We start from the raw sequence: 21,321 nt of genomic DNA, 5'->3' as shown, positions 1-21,321 counted from the left end.
TCTCTAGATTGATCACTTGATTTCATCTACCACTAATTCTCAAAGAAAAAAAAAACTCATCTACCACTAAAAGAATTTGTTCCACCTTCTGGACCGCAACTTGTATTGATTCACCAAACAATAAAAGGAACCAAATTTTCTGAAGAAACGATTGCGCCATCAAACCACTGTCAACTCATCATCCAAGCACTGTTACTGCACACAAGCTCCAAAGAATTAGAGGGACTTTCACAAGCCTCAAATCAAGCACAAGCCCTCTTCTTTCAAGTTCCCCCAAATCTCACATCCTTGTACAAATCTACCTTGCACAAATAAAACTAGCTCCAAAACAAACAAAAAAGAGGGAGAGGGAAAAGGAGAAGCTACATCCTCAATTTACAAGCTTCCCACGGGACAACAAACAGCAGGAAAGAAGTACCCACACAAGAAAACTTAGGTGCGGAGCGCCATGAACAGATTCTGCCTTCTCGCATGCTCTGGAACCAGGCGCTCGATGACTTCCGGAGGTATTCCATTCAGCTCTGCCAACGTCGCGAAAAAATGGATCGATTCAGTTGAGGGTAATTTAGATGCAGAAAGATTTGGGCGCGAAAAATTCCCGGTGCTAGTCTATTTTAGTATAGTTAAACTACCTTGAGATCTGAAATTGAAGAGAGGAGGAAGAGGACGACCGTTGGGTAGACGAGTATTTGGATCTCTCAACTCATCGAAGAACGGGTGCATGCAGGCTTCCATCTGAAGAATGATTCCGTGGTTAGAACTTAGTAGAACTTGACATAGTTTAACTATCAAACTTGACGAGTATTTGGATCTCTCAACTACAAGGTATCAGTTTGCACAATGCTTAGCGATAAAATAAAATGATTGTGTGGCCTTACAGCAGTGCACCGAAGATCTGGTGAGTATTGCAGGAATCTGCTAACGAGGTCCATCGCTTCGGGTGGAAGCTTCTTCTGGAAAACCTGGATAAAAGTAAAACTATTGAGGTAACAGAGGAATCATGAGCGAATTTGTTGATTTAATTTTGTGCCTGAGCTTATACATGATGAACAGTTACTTCCCATTTTGTATGTCAGTTATGCACCAAACAGAAGCAGTTGTGAAGATCAAGCAACCATGCATCAATTTTGTTTGACAAACATATAACGCAAATTACCTTGTGCCATGGATGAGCCTTAATTTGCGGGAACTTGAACTCCGTGTAGTTTGGATTCATGCACTTGATCTCTTCCCTTGTTGGAGTACCCAAGACCTGCACGGCACTATGACTGAACATGTCATTGCAAAGAATACAGATCGCAGGTCAAAACAGTTTAAGATGCCATACAAAATTTCACCTTGATAATCTCAACCAGCTGATCAACTCCACTTTCCCCAGGAAAAAGAGGCTGCATGGATGAATATTATAAGATCAGGTGTACAGAGTGAACATAAAAGACTCATATCATATGCATGAGCAAAACCTGTCCGAGAAGCAGCTCTGCCATGACACAGCCTGTGGACCATAAGTCAATGGCAGTAGTATATTCAGTTGCACCAAATATGAGTTCTGGTGCTCGGTAATATCTTGAGCATATGTAGGAGATATTTGGCTCTCCCTTGACCTGCACATCAAAACAGTCCAGAAATCACCATGCTTGGGTAGGTTACCGGCATATAAGTGTAAACCTTTTTTTACAAAGCTTACTAAGTTTTATGAGAAATCAGCAAAACTCTGAAATTTCTACTTAGTATATAGAAGATAACTTACCAAGACTTTTGCACTGCCGAAATCACAAATTTTGAGCTGGTGTGTATGTGGGTTAACCTACATTGGAAAGATTACTAGGTTAGTAAAGATGTATTAGTGATTATTCACAGATTAGTAATAAGCTCAACTAGGCAAACAATTCAGAGGGAAGCAAGCTCATATTTGTATTGCGGGAACCTCATTTAGTTCACACTGCATAGTTGATTATGATCCAGATAGCAGTATAGCTCAAATGCACCGATTTCTCTGCTTAAATAACCCTAGTTTGATGTGGCCTTAACTTCTTTTGTGATCCAGAAAACAAAACAGCATGATTTTCTGTAGCCTAGGCACCAAACAATGCACGTGGGATGGCTCAGCCACAGGAAACTAAATAAAGCATATACGGATAAATGATTTTAGTTCCAAATTGTTGGATTTCATATATCAGGTGTGTGGAGCCAATCAATGATCATGATATTCGGATACATATGAACTACAGATTCAGTCCGACACTCCCACTTGAATAACAAGAGGACAATTATTATTTTTATGGTGTCACCTTATCATAAAAAGTATGCAATAAAAAGTACATGAGCATTCTCTTGAGCAAAAATGCACCACAGACGGCTAGGTTATTATGACTTCATGATGATTTGCCAGGAGTATTTTTCAGCAGAACAGGATAAAAATACTAAAAGCCACTTGCCCACTACTCTTGAATGAAAAATTCCAATACATCTTAAGTGAAGTAAACCAGGATTCCACTAACACCATTTTGAACCTTCTCAACTGACTAATACTTTTTGATGTCAATATTTGCATATTTCATTTAGTTGAACACACAGACACAGTTGTTATATACATGATATGTCAAAGATATGTAGACATATTAAGCATATAAAAGGAGGTAAAAAAATCTCACAAGAACGTTCTGTGGTTTGATATCACGGTGGCAGATGCCAACACTGTTATGTATATAAGCAAGTGCTCGGCATATCTGCAAGTAACAAGATTACAGAAAAATGATTAGATGACTTGTAACAGTCACATTAAGTACTAATGATGTACTGAAGGAACAATTTTGTTGCATGGTTGAGACATAGACATTATATTTATGACTTCAATAACTACAAAGAGCAAACAGATGTATGGTGGAAGTCGTTGACTAAAATTCTATCTGCACAAGAACAATATCCAGAAAAATTTAAGCACTATTATGGCATGTAGTAAGATTAACTAATGTGTGAATCATCAGTTATACAGTAGATAATGTATTCTGGTCTGTAGAGAAAGCCTTCATCTAATACCACAAAAAATGTGATAGCATCTCATGACTCATCACATGTTTGCTCTATATTTACAAAATAACACCTTGTGCTTAACTAAAAATATAGGAATAGAGATGTAGAACATAAATGCAAAGACAGGCTGGCAGGCTTGCTCAGTTGTACGTTTGAATGTATCTGACTTTATTTTACTTTTAACTAATCTGAAGTTCTAGATAGGTCCCAATACAGTACTCAACTATCAGGCACAAGGACAAAAAAGGGCTGCAACCAAGTAGAAAACATATAATATACTAATTTAATAACAAAATTATGTATAACGAGCTCCAGATGAAAGCATGTAGATAATTTTGGTAATAAGTATGCCTAGTCCAAAAATTTAACCTAAATGTTCTTCGTTAAAAAAACACTGGGGACGATTCTGAAAAGCAAAACATCATTTGGAAAAATAACAGCCAAATCAGGGATTCTGTATAACGAGAGCTCCACATGAAAGCATGTAGATAATTATGGTAATAAGTATGCCTAGTGCAAAAAATAAACTTAAATGTTCTTCGTTAAAAAACACTGGGGACGATTCTGAAAAGCACAACATCATTTGGAAAAATAACAGCCAAGTCAGGTCAGACCTGATACGTGTATAGTTTGACATAAATGAGGGGCACTCGTTGGTTCATTCTGTTGTACTGTCTTGCCATCCGGTTTACTGTCTCGGGAACAAACTCAAGGACAAGATTGAGATAAAGCTCGTCCCTTTCAGTGGTTGAGAAGAAGTAATGCCTAAGACCAACAATGTTGGGATGGTCAAGCATATTCATAATTTGCAACTCCCTGTTCTTGTATCGCTTGTCTTGAAGAACCTTCTTGATGGCAACAATTTCACCTGTTTCTCGACATTTGGCCTGAAGAGTTGATGATAAAAAGTTATATGCCTTCAACAATCAGTTGAGCAAAGACCAGTTTACATGGTGCAAAGGTCTGAAGTCTACCTGATATACAACCCCAAAAGATCCAGTTCCAACCACATGTTCAGCGATGTAACTGACCGACTGTTTCATTAATCACCATATCAGCAAATTATGCTTCACAGCGAAATGTTATAGATTGTAAAGATGAATGTAGAATCGCCTCTACCTGTTTAGGCAGACCATTTCGGCCACGGACTGTGGTCGAAATTATGTGACCAGCTTCAGCGCCGGAATCTGCAACCACATCTGGCTCAGTGTCCTGCAAACGAAGAAACGAGTCTGTTCCCTTAGTAAAACAAGCTGCAAAGCTGATCAACAGTTTTCCTAGGCTTGCAGTACACATGAACCATCACATAGCAAAGCCAGAGCATGAAACCATGCATTCGTAGGATCTAGAACACATGCAAATCACATACTTGGGCTTGCAGCAACGCAATGATCAGGTAGTACATGCAAAAAAGTGAAGAACAGACAGATTGAAGCAAGAAGATGTCTTGTAAAATATGGTTGATTAAAATATGCTCATTAACAATAGATTGCTCATCCAACAAAACCTACCCTTTCATCATCAGCATCTGGTTTGGCATCTCTCAGCTGCATTCCCACCATCCCCCTCCCTAGGAACTCAACTGAGCTGGCCTGCCCCTTCAAGCCACTCCCCTGCCGTGACGAGCTCCCGGCACCAGCGCCGCCATGCCTTTGGCCTGAATACGCCATCTCCCAGCCCCAACTGATTGGAGTAAGGATTAGTGGAGATCACCAAGGCCAGCGTCTGCAGACAGCAGAGGGCTCATTTCATTGCCAGCAGAAGAACAGCCTGCCATCCCTCTGCCACCATTTGCTTCAATATCACCTGCATAAACATTTGCACCAAATTCTAATATGAGATATCTCGAGTATAACAAAGAAACTAATCCAGCAAAGATAGGATTGATAAGTTGGGTTGGTAAAATGCCCAGGAAAATAGTCAGGAAACAATTTGTAGCAGGCTCATAAGTTTTCAGTCAGAGTACACATCTGACATCCCCAAGAAAAAAAAAATCAGCCGAATTTCCACACACCCACAGACCAAGAAGATCCGCTGAATTAAAATACTCCGAATCCCGAGGGATCAATCTCAGAACTGGACTAAGATCCTCCGAGATAAACCAGACGATCCATCCGGAATCCAATTCCTCGACGAAACAGCCGCAAACCGGGCAGGCGCGAGCACTAAAAAAGAACGTATTCTTTCTGGTGGGATCAAAGAATCCAGGAACCAGTACCTGGAACCAAACCGCGCAGAGATCGATCGAAGAATCGAAAATTTTCGGAGCAGATCAAGCCACCGCCACTCGGCCGCTGCTCCACGGTTCCCGCGACTCTTCTTCCTCAAGGAACTGTTCTTGCAGGGCTGCTCAGTCCGGGCCACGCTACCTAGATGGTCAGCAGGGTGGCTGTCCCAGGAGCAAGTAGGCAATGGTGGCTGGTCTGAGGGAGTCTCAGTGAGAGTGAGTGGGGAGGGGCTGCTGCCTGCTGGCTGCTATGCTAATCCTCCTCTCTTCCAAACTTTTCCTTTTCTGGAAAAATAATTGGCACGGAATGGCATGGAGTAGAAAAATAATTAAGGAGGAGGTGATGGCATGTGAACTAAAAAAATAGGAAACTATTAAATAAATATAGGAACAAACAAATTGGGTGTCAACTGTGAATAGCTGTGGATGTGAGGTGAGGTGACACCTCTGATTTGAGGCATTTTTCTAGTGTGTTCTTTGGATATGGCAAATGCTTGCTTGGTGCAATCAATTTAGCAGTGAGAAAAATGTCTGGATTAACTGATGGATGGGATGTGTTTCTTGACCTGGGAGTGACTTGTGATGTCAGAGGATTATCTTGGTTTTCTAGTATAACTTCTGTCATTTTCTTGGTGTGACTCCTGTCAATTTTTAATATTACTTTCTCACTGATTGAAACGGTGTTAGTTTTGCTGAGGGTGAAGTTCAAATGAGACACTGCTTAACAATATGAAAAGGATTCATGGGAGTAGTACAAAGGACATTTCTGAAAGTTAGAAAAGCACAGCTTTCACCATGCAGATGCTGCTGTTAAAATAAGTTTCCAGTTTAATTGTGGCTCCAACTGCACAGAGCATCCACTCTAAATGGCCAACACATGGTGATCAGAGTTCCAACAGTACATGGTATTATGGTAAGTGCAGAGGGCCAAAAGGTTGCATGTGGCACAAAACTTTCGGTAGAAACAATACAGCATTGTATGGTTCGCTTCAGGAGACAGCTTTGTCAGGAGCAGCACTATCAGTGCCGGAGAATAGGAACTCCATGTAAATTATATTTATACCTGAATAATCAGCAATGAACAGATATACTGTAACACCTGTGTCTACATACTCGGTCATGTTCCTTTGTGTATAACATCAGATAGATTACATACATTGTGAAACTATGGCTATTTCTTCCTTTTCTGTATGTGCTGATAGGTTTCTATGCTATTTCTTCCGTATGTATACTGCATAAAAATGTTGATTCTTTTCCTTGTGTATGTACTGAGATATTTGTCGCGTGATTTCTTTTCTCCTGTATGTATGTACTCCCATACCCACAGCTCTGCCTGCCTGCCTGAAACGCAACCAAAGAAACAAACTTGAGGTGATGATACTTGAAGCAAGCAAGCAAAGACACACAAAGGCAGCTGCAGCCACATGCCTTTGCTTTGCCCCGAAAAGATAGAATGGCAACAAGAAACAAGTGGTCGTAACAGAAAGGAGCACTCAAAAGGTCCACCAAGGAAAGATAGCCGCGCTGTTCATCCACATCATGCAATGGAGACCCTGCGTGCTCTCCCGCTGACCGGGTCAAATGCTATACTGCACTTCGACAACTTCGGTTTGAATATGTGTGTCACTGTAAAGTGCTGGTGTGTGTGCTGTACTGCTGTGACTGTGAGAAGCTGATTCACAGCTGGACTATATGTGAGGAATGGGGATGATATTTTTTTAACCTTCAGAGCATCAGTGTGATGCCCGTGAAAAGCTCCAAGGCTATGTATTTTGTGCTGTTTCAGTACCCCGAATTTATTCTGTATAATAGGGGTGGCTGGCTAAATGTATACTTACCGGAACATGTTCTGCAGTTAGACGGTCAGATCCCGACAGCATCGAGGAGCTCCGAATGCTGTGACACGGACACCAGCGTGTTGGCGACAATCGCGCCGCTCGCCGCCACCGCAGGCACCCCGATCCCTGGGAAGGTGGAGTCGCCGCAGCAGAACAGCTGGGGGATCGGTGTCGCCTGCCCCGGGAACGTCGCCTCTCCAGCCTTTATGGCTGGGCCGTAGGTTCCCTTGTTCCTTCGGAGGAACCTCTTGTGCGTTAACGGCGTGCCAACCAGCTTCACGTCGCATTTCTCCCTGCTGAACTTCGGGCCAAGGGCCAGCTCCACGGCTTTCCACATCACCTGGAAAGTTTGCATTACAAAGTTGCTCGAGACAGCAGGTTACAGCAGCTCGTAGTCAGTAAATGGAGGCGCCCTTTCCTAGAAAGGTGTGGCAATGCCTTGCTTAACTTTTGAGAAAAGAGGTTTTTGATGAACTTTCGAAAAAGGAGTTCCAAAGATGTTGAAGTGCACCGATTTCTAGGTGCTGATTCCAAGATATAAGGGGGGAAAAGCTAGAGAATAGTAATTCTGATGTGTTGTACCTCAGAACGTTCTTCTTTCAGGCTTCGGTACTCCGCGCTTTTCCGGTCAAGCCCTTCCCATAAACCAAAAGGTTCTGTTCCTGGTGTATAAGCATGGAGGATGTGCTTTCCAGGCGGAGCCAGGCCCTCTCCAAGAACGCTAGGAACTGATATTAACACAACGTTCTGCTCACCATCAACTCCTTTGTTCCAATCATTGACCACAATATGATGGATCCCGAGGTCTTCTCTAGCATTCTGTTCCAGTAACATTGGTGGTTACAGTAAAAAAAAACATAAGTAAGCCAAATATAAAGATAATTTGTTCGGGGCAAGCATATGTAAAAAACCTCTGCATCGAAGCCCAAGTGGAGATGCATAAATGAATCACACTGTGGAGTTGCTTTCACTTTATCTTGGTATGATTTTGGGACAGCATCTGGTGGTAGCAGATCCAAAGTATCCCACATAGATGCATTGCTAACAACCGCTTTTTTTGCACGTACGATCTGCAAGAGGAACAAATTCCTGATAAGATTTCAGTAGCTGCATCTTCAAACCATAGGTAGCATGATGAAACTCTCAATACAAGAGGAAAAGGCTGCCATCTTGTGACCAAAAATGATATGTTGCACAATCATGACACACGAAAACAGATGCATAAGACAACAAGATCATCTAGGCCTACAAGATTTCCATGGTCTGCCACTACTGGAAAAGTGGCAAGGCCTAATCTAAATAGGATATTTAGTACAGAAGGCACCACTTAGTTTGCTTGGAAAAGATAATATATAGTATTGCCTATTGTGCACTGTACCATCTGATTGAAGAATTTTTTGGCATCTATAAGGATAAAGATATTATGAAACATGCCATACTTGATATGATAACCATATGTCATCAGAATCAGAGCCTTACTAATCATTACTAGTATTGGGTGTGCTCATGTCATAGCACTCTTGCTCTCTTCTAGCTTTTACGAGGAAAATGCAAATTTCATTCATCACAGAGAGGTATGACTAGCTGATCATTCCCATGAGGTAATATTTTATTTTATATTTTGGCAATAAAATATCCTCTGGGTCTGCTTACTTGTCCACCTCGTAGCTTGACACCAACAGCCCGACCATTCTCGATTAAAATCTTTTCCACGTGAGAATTAAGAGCAAGTCTTCCACCAAACTTTTCGATACCTCGTACAAGGGCATCTATGATTGCTCCACTTCCGCCCAGAGGGTACTCAAGCGAGCATCCTGGTTTGTACCATTCTGCAAACATATAAACCTGATATTGTAGTTAGACCAAATGATGAACATAAAACTTCAGAATTATATATATTTTAAAGTATCTAGGCATATTTGAAGGGGGAGTTCAGCAGAGCCATGGGGGAGTTCAGCAGAGCCACCAATTCTTAGAGGTAAAGGTTGATTGATATGGAAAAGATAAGTCTCACTCTTACAAGTTACAAAAGCCCATGGTTCAAATGCCATTGAGCATTGAGTGGTTTAGATCCAAAGTATCTAGACGTCCATTTGCCATTGAGCATGATACCAACAAGACAACAAAGGCACTGTAATAATTCCTGTAGCAGTCACTACCATCCACAACTGGGAAAGTGTACTGGCAACCTATAGAAATGGTTTACAGTACAAAATACAATCACTACCACAGGAACTGCAATGAGTGGTTTAGGGTACCATGACAGTAATCAGTATATGTCCCAAAACATGGCCCTACAGTAACAGCAAGGTTATCTCAAGGTTAGGTGCACTGATTGTTAAGGGCAAGTAGCCATATATCACATGCAACATCAGCGGAACAGTTATATCACCCTATGGAAGGATGGCAATGTTGCATGTGTTTTACCCAACAATGGTTCTTACCATCAAGCAAGATCCATGAACAGACTCAAATAAATACAGCGTGCAGTAACTTATTTAGCTTATTTGATTCGCACTACACATTGTTGTAATACAGTTCACTTTCATGGATGTGGTTTTCTGGACATAGATTGAGTACAATGCAAGAATCCTGGGTTTGGTCACATGATACACATTCTGCATTTTGGTATCAATTATCATTTGTTGCAGGTTTAATATTGTGCAGCTTTGATGCAATGCAAAAAATGTTGGGATTGGGATAAACACAAAAATGAACCTGTTGGAAATTTATTAGCTTACCATTTCTGCAGAAAGAGCACTGTCAGATTTCACTCCTGCAAGTAGAAAGCACAGGAGGTCGATCCAGTTGCGAACGAAGGGATTTTTCAGTTCCAGTGAATCAACGATCTCTGAGAATGGTCGTAGAAGTTTTGTAGCGCCTAGAGCTCCTTGAGGCCCCATTTTTATGAAGGACTGCAACAGAGAAGGGGCATATCGACCGGCTGCTGTGGAAAGAATGCCCAAATCACCTCGAATGGAAAGTGGAGGCAAAGCCATCGCAGCTGCAGATATAGGAAGAACTGCATCCTGAGATTGTTTTCAATATTATATCAGCACAGGTTATCAGAAGACATAACATTAACGTAAACTAATTTTGGGCTCAAATTTGAACAGTGATATTTGCAGAAATTTACATGATAATTGTACATGCTATTCAAAGAGCACAAAGAAGGCCCACCAGGCATCATGTGTTTTTCAGCGGTTCAGTGTGTCTAGGTACAGTTGAAAAATACTTCTCTTAAGAAACTGAATATCGAGTATAGGGAACTCACTAGAAGCTTTTGCCACTCCCGGGTTGCATCAAGGCCAACATACGTCTCAAGGTCCTGCAAGAATTACATATTACCATAGCATCCGGCTACAAAGAAAATGTACCACTAAGCATCAGACAGATGTGACACAGCACTACTACAGTTACTAGGGAAAATGCCAGTCAATTATAAGCAGTGGTCATGATTATTAGCACATTTCAGCCCACAGACCAATCAGGAACCATCATTACAGTGCATACCAGAACAATCCACTGCAAATTAACAAAGGGTACAGGCTAAAAGTGAAGTGAACCTTGAGGAAATCAGTTGGCCCTATCCGTGACTCGAATTGGCCTTCAGGGACATGTACCATCCACGAGTCATACGAGGCACACGGAACCGATTCGCCTAGCGCGTCGAGGACCTGCAGGCCGATCGAATCATCATCGCATTGCAACAGATATAGTTCAGTATAGTTAGTAGTAGTTCAGTACAGACTACAGCCAAAAAAAATCCCTGAAAAAACCCCCCAACAAAATGTGCTGTTTGCATCTGTTGTTTATTTGCAGAGGGATGAAGGAAGGAAGGATGACCTGCGCGAGGGGGTTGGCCTGGGGCCCTCTGGACTGGAATCCGGAGAAGAGCGAGGGGCCGGAGTCGAAGTGGAAGCCCTTGACGTCGAAGGAGTGGGCGGCGCCTCCGGGGCGGTCGTGGCTCTCGAGCACCACCACGTCGAGGCCGTACCTCGCGAGGAGGCCCGCGCAGCAGAGGCCCCCGAGCCCGCTGCCGATCACCACCACGTCCGCCTCCGGTTTCTCCGCAACCCTGAACGACGATGATTAGTAGTGCTTGCTTGGTTGGCGCGCTCTCGCGTGGTTCTAACGGCGAGAAGATGGGGTGAGTGGTGGAGTCGTACGTACCCGGATGCCGAGGGCCCGGCGGGGGCGGCGACCGCCCGGCAGCGCGCGGCGGCGCCGACACGGCTCGGCACTGGAACGGCGGCGGTGCCGAGAAATCGCGGCACTGGAGCGCTGGCGGCGGATGCTGGGCGCGCGCGAGAGGTGCGGTGGCGGCACGGCGGAGGGTGCAGCGCGGGGGAGGCCAGTGCGGCGGAAGCCATTATCGGCAGCGGTCGCCGGTCGGCGGTCGGCCTCGTCGCCGGTGAAGCGGAGGTGTCGCGGCGCGAGTGGAAGCCTGGATTTGGGTGGGAGCAGAGCCCGTGAGTGAGGCAGCGGGTGGGGACACGTGGCGCGTCGCCGGCCGCTCTCCCCTCACCTGGTTTGGTACCGAGAACTGAACGAAATCTACTGATCGAAGAACAAAATTGGTCGCAGTCTAATGTTGAAAGAAATTGTATGTTCTTTCTTTTCTTCAAGGTTGGTCCTTTTTTGACCTCCTTCTTTGTATCCGTCTTTCCCTCTATTGAAATGAAATAGCAGCTCTCCTGCTGTCATTCAAAAAAAAAATGTTGAAAGAAATCTTGCAAATGTGTACATGTTCTTGCAGATGCGTATGACGAGTAGTTTGTGGTGCATGAATTGGAATATGCAGATATATATATTTAACATACAAGAAAAAGCACATATTTAGAAATTGATGCATTTGGACTATCACTTGGAACAACACGAGGCTTTCGGAGACGCATTCTTGTTAATAAATACAAAAATGAGCAAAAAAAAAGCAAGTATGTACATTCTCAAAGGTACATCGATGGCGTGGGCGACATCTTCGGAGTTGGCGGCTAGTACTTTCACACTAACTATTTACGAGCCCGTAAGAGTGCCCCTTGAGTCCCCTTGTTCGTAGATGATAGTGTGTGCAATATTGTGAGTTGGATTGTATCGCATCACCTTCATGGACTTGGAGCAACCAAAGATCACCTAGAGATACTTCACTACGAATGGTGATAACAGACAGTTGACATAAGTTGGTTGCAAACATGTACAATCTCATTGACATTCATACTCACTGGCAATTCAGATCTTGTATGATTTCTCCCGATGCCTTCCATTCTCATCGCACTTCTTCATGTTATTTCTCATGAACAAATAATTATCATTCAGTACATGTAGTGCTGACATGCTCTTGTATTTAGTAATCTTGCTTCCCTCGTGTATACTAAAGAATTATATTGATGATGAGATACAAACGTGGTTGTAAAATACACAAAATTCTAGATCACAAGTGAACAAGTATATTGGTAAGTGATGTTCCGGGTATATATGGTAGCGGGGAATGTGCTTGAGGAAATAATGTACACAATGTTACTTATTAATTGTAGGTGTGGGTGTCATTCTCAAAAAAAAAAATTGTATGCGTGGGTGAGATGAAAAATGGTACGTCCATCTATAAATTATACTCCCTTCGTTCCTTTCTATAGTGCCTATAGATTTTTGGTATTTGTTTCAGAATATAAGGTTGTAGCTTAGCTTTTTTCAATTACCCCTCCCCGTTCAGCTCCCAAATCGTTCAGCTCCCAAAATTATTATGGTTAGTTAGGAAGATATGGATTTCCCAAATTTTACGTTGATCTCAAATCGTTACGCTAGGGGTCTTGTGTAAAAAATACTCTTGCGCTAATTTTCGTGCCAAAAAACAATATGCACTATAGAATGGAACAGAGGGAGTAACAATCAAGACCATGGTACATATTCTCAGGCTAGAAAGGAAAGTGACATCGGTTCCACCTAATATACAAATGAAAGTTAGAACTGCTAAGCATGGATACGAGCTCTTCCAGTTCTAATGGTGGAAGATAAACATATATAGTGCATTCAATCGAAGGTGCAACCATTAAGAGTTAAAGACACGGGAACGCCCCAGTCAACTAGATAATTCTTATTGCAGTAAAAATTTCATGAACTGCATGTGAGTACGAGTGGGTGAAGAAATCAAAGTTTTAAATAGTCGACTAGCCCGGCTATAGTCTAGCTATAGCCTCTTGGGACATCTCTTGCTACGGCTGCGACATTTCTAGGCTAAATTAGAAAATCTGCTAATAGCACGCTATAGCCATATTTATCGTCATTAGCCCATATTTAGCCAGTAAATATCATGTTTTCTGAATTTCCGCTCCTTTTTATTTCATGTTTTATGAATATCCGTTCAACTGCGTTGTACGCTAAAATGAGTTGTAGCTCAAATCATGTTTGAGACATAGTTTTCCTCTATTTTTGGCAAAATATGACACAAATTTCCCATGTTTTTGAAGGAATGATAAATGGATTAGCCTACTATAGTTCTGCTATAGCCTTTCTTACCTTTTGAAAATATCACTTCTAAATACATTAGCCCGCTATTTTAGCTTATGAAAATATCATAACTAAATTCCGTAGCCAGCTATTTTAAACTATGGAGAAAATGAGTCAAATAACATACACCATATGTACCACATCTAAGACACTTAGGTGTTGGGTCCGGGTTAAAAAAAATATGGTTTTCTCACAAGTCAATTAAATCACACAAAGCTCAAGGTAGATGCACTAGGGTGGCAGAAGAGAGGACATGGTCACTGTCTCATCTCGTGTAAGTATAATTCGTGTCAAAACCTTGTGACTTTATTAATTTAAAGTTGGACATGTGATGCCTTTTATCTTTACAAAAATCTTGTAAAAGATGAAAGTTCCCATGTGAAGGTATGTTTTATTCACAATTGAGACCTGGGCATAAACTATTTCATTTCTAACAATCAATATAAACATGAATAATAATACTCAATTTCAGTATTGATACATATACACATGTCACAATGAAACAACTGACTGGCCGATAAAGGTTACTCGAGAAAAAAAAATCATTACAACCATAATAGCTTTGAGGAACTACACATGAGGAAATTTTTTACCCAAAGGCTTGAACTAGCACGAAGGTTATCTTCAATTATCTAAGCACGTAAGTGATTAGAGCTTTATTTGATGCACAACTTCCAACAACTCAGTAAAAAGACACAACATTGTCATGGTTTTGTAAATCCTACATGATGATTTGAGTGCATCATAGGAAAATATTGGATTTTTCTAAAAGGGTACATGTCAGTGGATTTTTTTGTTTGAAATAGATTAAAAACTTCTTTGAAAGGTAATTCTATATATTACAGTTTTACAATAAAGATGTAATATAGTTTTATGATCAAAACAACCAACACACATCACCTCTAGAAATTGTAGTGCCCAGCTCAAAGTAAATAAGAGTTGCTAAAAGTCTCGACGATTTTGGCTAACCTCGTCTCCCCGAAAGTAGCGTGTTGTCCGATGGTGAGCCTAGGAACACACATGGAGCCATCGCGACAAAGCCATGTCTCACGGTCGCACTGCGTGATCGGTCGCGAGATTCCCCGTCGCAGTTGTCGCTCACGCGCGGTCTCTTGCCCTCGTCGTTGGACGATGGGCATCCACACATGCTGGACCCTAGCTTCATGGAAGCTGGTTAGGCACGCTCGATGGGGTCATTTTGGAGCGCATGAGGATCCAGTTCCATCGTGTGCTGGGGCCGGCCAACGTTCAACGTGGCATGGCTAAGTCATAGTCATGTGTGGGTTCTCACGGGAGATCGTGGCACGAGATTCCTCGCCCTACGCACCGTTCCACGTGCCCATGTCCACCGGTCTCGCATGTCATCAACGTTGGGTCGAGCCGCTCGGTCATAGCGTTTCAGACGCGTGAGCATGCTGGTCTTCCCCACAGTCAAAACGAAGGTGGCGCCGCGAGCGGTGGGTACTGTGGTTGGGGATCGGGAACAAAGCGCGTGACTGACACAATGGTTGGGGAGATGCCATAAGGTGTGTACTCGCTAGTTTATGTGAATGCGAAAGTGTGAGTTCTTCAGCTTTCTTCTTATCACCTGGTATGTAAGTTCTTTCTTTCCAGCCAATACAAAACCGAGCAAAAATTACATCAAAGCTACTTCGAAGGCACATCAAAGCTACTTCGAAGCTACTTCAAAGCTAGCTAGAAGTTGCACACCAAAATCCTTACGAGCTGACAACACCGCACCTTCCACTGTGGCAGTAGCGAGTAACACGTGTTATTCGACCAAGTATTCTACCACATCAAACACACGCTACAACAGGGACCAAACACAGCTTAGATCTAACTAGCTTGTTCCGATGAGATACGCGACGGTGCACATAAACTTTTTGTAGGCTTTCACCCGATGCCTTCCATTCTCATATATAGCACTCTATCTTGTTTTTTTTTTATCAGAAACCAATATTTAGCACTCAATACATGTAGTATCGACATATTGTACAATGATCAGAAACCAATATTTAGCACTCAATACATGTAGTATCGACATATTGTATAATTGATCGTCTAGATTTTCTTGGTTTGTGCTAAATCTATCATACTAATGCTAAGATACAAACATGGAGTGTGGACTACAAAATCAGCAGCTGAAAAGTGAAGGGGATATATAGGCCATTGGATGTTGTTGTGGGTATATATGGTATCAGGCAACTGGGTGAAAATAAATGTACAACATGATTCCACGAAAAGAAATTGTCCTTTACTTATTAATTGTAGCTGGGTGAAATGAACATTGGTTTGTCCCATTAATAAATTTTGAACAGTTGCGTAAGGATTTTGGTGTGCGGAGTGATTCCACATCTGGTTGATGGTGATTTATCTATACTTCAATATGCCGACGATACAATTCTGTTTATGGATCATGATCTTCAAAAAGCTCAAAATCTGAAATTAATTTTGGCGGCTTTTGAGCAGTTGTCAGGATTGAAAATCAATTTCCATAAAAGCGAATTGTTCTGTTTCGGTGATGCCCAAAACGATACGGCTCTGTATACAGAGTTGTTTGGGTGCGGGCAAGGCCAATTTCCTATTCGTTATTTGGGTATTCCGATTCATTATCGGAGACTTACAATCGCGGAATGGAAATTAGTGGAAGAAAGATTACAAAAACGCCTTAGTAGTTGGAAAGGTAAATTGTTGTCCCTGGGAGGAAGATTGGTACTCATTAATTCGGTACTCACAAATATGGTACTGTATATGTTATCATTCTTCATCCTACCGAAAGGAATTCTGCATAAACTCGATTACTATCGATCCAGATTCTTTTGGCAAGGGGACAGCGAGAAAAAGAAATATCGGCTGGTTAAGTGGAGTATAGTTTGTAGTCCCAAAAGTCAAGGAGGGCTTGGAGTTCATGACCTGGAGGTCAAGAATTCAGCTCTACTGGGTAAATGGCTGTTTAAGCTACTTACCGAGGATGGGACTTGGCAAACTATTCTTCGGAGAAAGTATATCGGTTCGAAGACACTATCCCAAGTGCTTTGGAAACCTGGGGATTCTCACTTCTGGGCTGGTCTTATGACGACAAAAAATGTATTCTTTCGCCATGGTACTTTCTCAATCAGGAATGGAGCACAAATACGGTTCTGGGAAGATGCTTGGCTAGACAATGCACCCTTAAGTGAACAGTATCCTGCTCTGTATAGGATTGCTCGTCGACAAGGTGATACCATTGCTACTGTAATGGCTACCTCACCTCCGAATGTGACGTTCAGACGGGTTTTACTTGGACAAAGACTTGTGGCATGGAATACCCTAATTCAACGGCTCGGAGATATTCATTTATCGCCCGAACTGCATTTAATTTAGATGGAACCTTCATGTAGATTGTACTTTTTCCGTAAAATCTTTCTACAATGCGATCCTTCTTTCTGATTTACCAGTTGATAGCAATAAGAAGATTTGGAAGATGAAGATACCATTAAAAATTAAAATATTTGGATGGTATCTTCGTCGTGGGGTTATTCTCACCAAAGACAATCTTGTTAAGCGGAATTGGCATGGAAATACATGGTGTGTTTTTTGTCATCAGGACGAAACAATCAAACACTTATTCTTCCAGTGCCAGTTCGCGAGATCTATATGGTCAGTCATCCAAGTAGCGTCTACCCTGTATCCTCCAACTAGTGTCGCCAATGTCTTTGGCAATTGGCTTCATGGTATAGATTCAAGGCTTAAGATGCTTCTTAGGGTGGGGGCGCTAGCAGTTATCTGGGCGCTTTGGCTATGTAGAAATGACAAGATATTTAATGACAAAAATTGCTCTTTGTTGCAGGTCATCTACAGATGTACATGTATTCTCCGTTCATGGTTACCTCTTCAGAGAGTGGAGAACCGAGACCTATTTACGGAGGTCTGTACACGGTTGGAGGCTACGGCGAGGGATACTTTTTTCCTACATGGGTGGCAGCATAATCTACGGATAGATGCCCCACCTACACCTTATGCGTTATATGACTCATCGTTCCGATATGTATCTCGCTTAGTTTTTATTATTTATTCTTTTGGACTTGAGACAACAAAACGGCTGTGTGCATCCTGGTTATGCAGAGGCTGGATGTAATTGCTTCTTAAAGTAATAAAGCATTCTTTATCGGAAAAAAAAAATTTGACAACCAAAGATCATGTTACATAGTATAAATGTTTAACCAAAAATTACTCAGAACTAGTTGAATACCCGTGCTCCGCCACGGCTCAACAAATTTATCCAATTAGTCGGAAAAAAAACATATGTATGAAACTAATAGACTTAATTATAACAAACAAAATTTATGCTACATCAGATATTCCATTATTATTAGTTATAAGCGTCAAATATATGAAATGCTATATGCAACTCATTTTGGTTGTATGATTGGCTACCATTCTCAGGTGTACGGAAAAAATAAAATCAACGTTGTAAAATCTAGAGTGAATGAATCCTTGGATTTTTTATAGGTAACACCTACTTTTTTGTGATTTCTATTGTTGCCATGGTCTTCACAATTTGGCTTATTTTTTCTAGATTTCTGATAGTGCAAGCAGAGAAAGTTTTCTGGATTTTGGATAGTGCAAGCCGAGCAAGGGGACAATAGTATTTTCTTTGCCTCCTCCTCATTTCTCTCTCATCCCTCTTTGTTATGACAACAAGTTGGTAGAAAATAGAATAACCAGAAAACAAAAACAAGACCTTATCTGCCTATAAATAACAGTAGACTTCCTATGCATAACCCTGTATAATATAATCTAGAATCTATTTCGTTGCATCTACGAATAAATAGCCTCTGATTGGTAACTTCCAAACCAATTATTCTTGAATCTAATCTTCCCAAGAATAAAACTAATGCTAGCTACTGCTTCGTCCAATTGCATCCATTTTCATGATCCCTATTCTATCATGCACGCAACTATATATGTAAAGAAAATGGGATAGTTTACAGAGAGCTTTACCCGAAGACTTGAATTCCCGATCCAATTTTTGTAGTGCATGGAAGGGAAGGGGCTGAAGCAGCAGGAAGAAGGTGTTCATGTCGCAACGGCCCAAAATGCATCACCAGCATTCTGTGCGTTAAGACCGCGCCAGACCCTCGATCCTTGCAGCACGGCGAGCAGAGCAAGCTGATCCATCCAATTCCAATCCACCACAGAAACTAACATCATGTTAGAGCCCGAGGGGAGCAGAGCAAGCTTATCCATCCAATTCCAATCCACCACAGAAACTAATGTGTCCAGACTTTATGAAAATCTTGGGTCCGCCACTGCGCACATGCACCAACTTAATAGAAATACATTCCCAACTCACAGCCACAACCACTTAAAATAAAGTTGATGGATTCATGTAGCATTGAGGTGGGCTTTTCTGGAAAGAAAATAAAAATGGATTATAGCAGAATTTACGAAAGTAAAATAACCAAGAGAGAGATGCGACAACATTCCTCAAATTTTCAAAACATTTGTTCTCTAAATAAAAACAATAGGAAAGAAAAGAAGAAAAAAATCTGGATTACAATAATTGAAAGAATAAATCAATGTTTGCTTCGAATCGAATTAGCTAACGAATGCCTCAAAAACCACACTAACCACTCTGTCCCCAAATCCCTAATTCAACCAGCCTACGCGCTCTATGCCAACTACCACACCGCCAAGCTGCGCTCCCTACCAACCACCGCATCACCAGGCCATCTCCAAGCTGTCAGCCTTTCCGGTTCTTAACAACATGTCTCCCCACTCGTTGCACCCCTCCATCTTGTTGCTCCCGTTATAACCCTCGCCTCCCCGCTTTCCGCATCATGCCACTCCATATACATCACACTCCGATGCTACAAGTCTCAGAAGCAATCAATCAACAATTGTAATTGGGATTTTACCGAGCAATAATATAGCTTTGGAGTCGCTTGGGCCCTTCTCTAGCATATGTAGTATTTCACAATTAATAAAAGACGGAACAAGCAAAGGAGCATTATCTCCATGCCAAAAAAAAAATCCCGATTTTCTAAATTTTAGAGCATGGCTGCTCACCTTGATAAATTGGAAAACTATAGTGTATGGGCATAAGAGTGTATGAGATGCTAGCTGCAGTTATTCATAGAACCATACTTTTCAGTATAGTTAATGCACATAAGTGGACAAGACAATATGGATGCATTTGAAGTAAACACAAGCGAGAAAATAATTATAGATTAACTTTGTTAACCTGGAATTGGTGCAACACAGCTGAATCTTGGAGAACTTTACCGAACAAATCTGAACTAAGGTACAAAAATCAGAGGTGGTTGAATAAAACGGACAAATACCATGTCTTAAATACATGGAAAATAAGAAACTGGGCACATCATATCTTGGAGAACATAGTGTGGTACTCACATTGACGATGGAGTAAATAACTTCAGTCTATTCGTCAATCAAGCTACATAGCAATTCATTGAAACAAAAGGTTGATATCCACGAGGGAATTCATTCTAGCAGTACAACCTGAGACTTGAATTCGTGCTAAGTTATCTATATAAAGTTGTTAACATATCAGTTAAGCTTTAGCTTGAATCTGTACAAGTGAAGATAAATGTCATGTAGTATAAAATTGCAGCGTCAGACGGTAAAACTCGGTCTAATATTCTGAAATGTCTATGCATTTCCAAATCTATCAGCAAGCAAAGACGAAAACTTGCCTGAAGAAAGGTTTCTGAAAACTATCATTTGCATCCTTCACCATGAGATACAAAATTTGTCCAATATTTTCTTTGACAGTGAACTGCAGATATGCTGCCCAACAACAGCAGTCTTCCTACTCCCTGGCATCTCCAACGGGGCGACGCTGCTGAGCGACCGTTTGCGTCCGTGCGGGTCGAAAATGCGTCAGGAACCAGGTCCAGCGGGGCGACGCATAGTGACCGGGCCATCTGCAGCGACGCAAACACGACGCATATTAGCGCCTGGGATGCGTCGTGGTGGACGCTGCGCGGACGCCTCAAGTGACCGCTCGCTTTTCCACCGGGTCCGCCTAGCATCGTGCCATAGGGTTGTATCGAGGGCATCGCTTCCGCGTCTGCGCCGCAGCCTTCGCCATCAATGTCGCGGCTGCCTCTTCTGCACGTGCACTGGCGGGCGGCGGCTGGGCTTCTGCGCCGCCATCAATGGCATCGTGTCCCACACGCGTCCGGCCTTAAAAGTCGACCGGCATCGTCCCTGGCATCGCCCACACCATGGACACCTCCACTCCCACCCTCACCGCCGCGCCACCGCATCACCATGGGGAAGAAGAACGACTTCGAGGCGTCCGACAGTGGCACCAAGAAGGCGGAGCGGACGCACTGGGTGCCGCTGCCCGTCAACGTGGTGTGGCTCATGCACAGCAACTGGACGCCGTGCGCGGGTTGGCGGGACATGCACCTGCCTGGCGGCGGCTGGTGGCTCAGCTACCTCTGCATGCCTGTCCCGCCCGTGCCTCCGCGCGAGCCAGAGAGGAGCGCCGAGATCCGGCGCAGGCAGCGGTACCTTCCGCCGGACCACAGCGCCGATCCCACCTACGCCATCGACCCCAACACCTGGCGCACCTGGCGCAAGACCGAGAAGGATCCGAGGAGGATGGCGGGCTTCCTCGGCGACAGGGACTTCCCTTTTCACAATCCACCGCCGCCTTGTCATCGAACACGGGAGCCACCGGTGCCTCCATTGGAGGACGACGACGAC

At 42.6% G+C, this 21,321-nt stretch overlaps 2 protein-coding genes across 4 annotated transcripts; both read right to left on the bottom strand.

Moving 5' to 3' along the window:
• Positions 1-135: 135 nt before the first annotated feature.
• LOC127323710 (shaggy-related protein kinase kappa) lies at positions 136-5,544 on the bottom strand. 2 transcript variants are annotated; one of them, XM_051351832.2, is made up of 13 exons: positions 5,252-5,544; positions 4,545-4,839; positions 4,153-4,245; positions 4,008-4,067; positions 3,648-3,920; positions 2,655-2,729; positions 1,751-1,807; positions 1,464-1,604; positions 1,338-1,388; positions 1,157-1,252; positions 879-962; positions 633-735; positions 136-521 (listed from the first exon to the last, which is right to left on the bottom strand). In XM_051351832.2, exons 2-13 carry the CDS (start codon positions 4,701-4,703, stop codon positions 433-435), a joined length of 1,281 nt encoding a protein of 426 aa, XP_051207792.1. In that variant the 5' UTR covers positions 4,704-4,839; positions 5,252-5,544; the 3' UTR covers positions 136-432. The 2 variants fall into 2 exon arrangements, with proteins under 2 accessions (XP_051207792.1, XP_051207793.1); XM_051351833.2 differs by lacking the exons at positions 4,008-4,067; positions 4,153-4,245; positions 4,545-4,839; positions 5,252-5,544 and having other exon boundaries at positions 1,157-1,262; positions 3,648-3,815.
• A 717-nt stretch (positions 5,545-6,261) lies between these two features.
• LOC127323708 (prolycopene isomerase 1, chloroplastic) lies at positions 6,262-18,639 on the bottom strand. Of its 2 annotated transcripts, none has more exons than XM_051351829.1 (11): positions 18,586-18,639; positions 11,272-11,798; positions 10,945-11,176; positions 10,665-10,775; positions 10,373-10,426; positions 9,840-10,127; positions 8,752-8,943; positions 8,010-8,168; positions 7,681-7,917; positions 7,099-7,438; positions 6,262-6,601 (listed from the first exon to the last, which is right to left on the bottom strand). In XM_051351829.1, the coding sequence occupies exons 1-10, from the start codon at positions 18,622-18,624 to the stop codon at positions 7,124-7,126; spliced, it is 2,154 nt and encodes a 717-aa protein (XP_051207789.1). In that variant the 5' UTR covers positions 18,625-18,639; the 3' UTR covers positions 6,262-6,601; positions 7,099-7,123. The 2 variants fall into 2 exon arrangements, with proteins under 2 accessions (XP_051207789.1, XP_051207790.1); XM_051351830.1 differs by having other exon boundaries at positions 6,262-6,597.
• Positions 18,640-21,321: the final 2,682 nt, after the last annotated feature.

The sequence above is a fragment of the Lolium perenne genome, chromosome 4, assembly GCF_019359855.2.
Source record: "Lolium perenne isolate Kyuss_39 chromosome 4, Kyuss_2.0, whole genome shotgun sequence".
NCBI lineage: Eukaryota > Viridiplantae > Streptophyta > Magnoliopsida > Poales > Poaceae > Lolium > Lolium perenne.
This window is presented reverse-complemented; position numbering and strand designations above follow the sequence as displayed.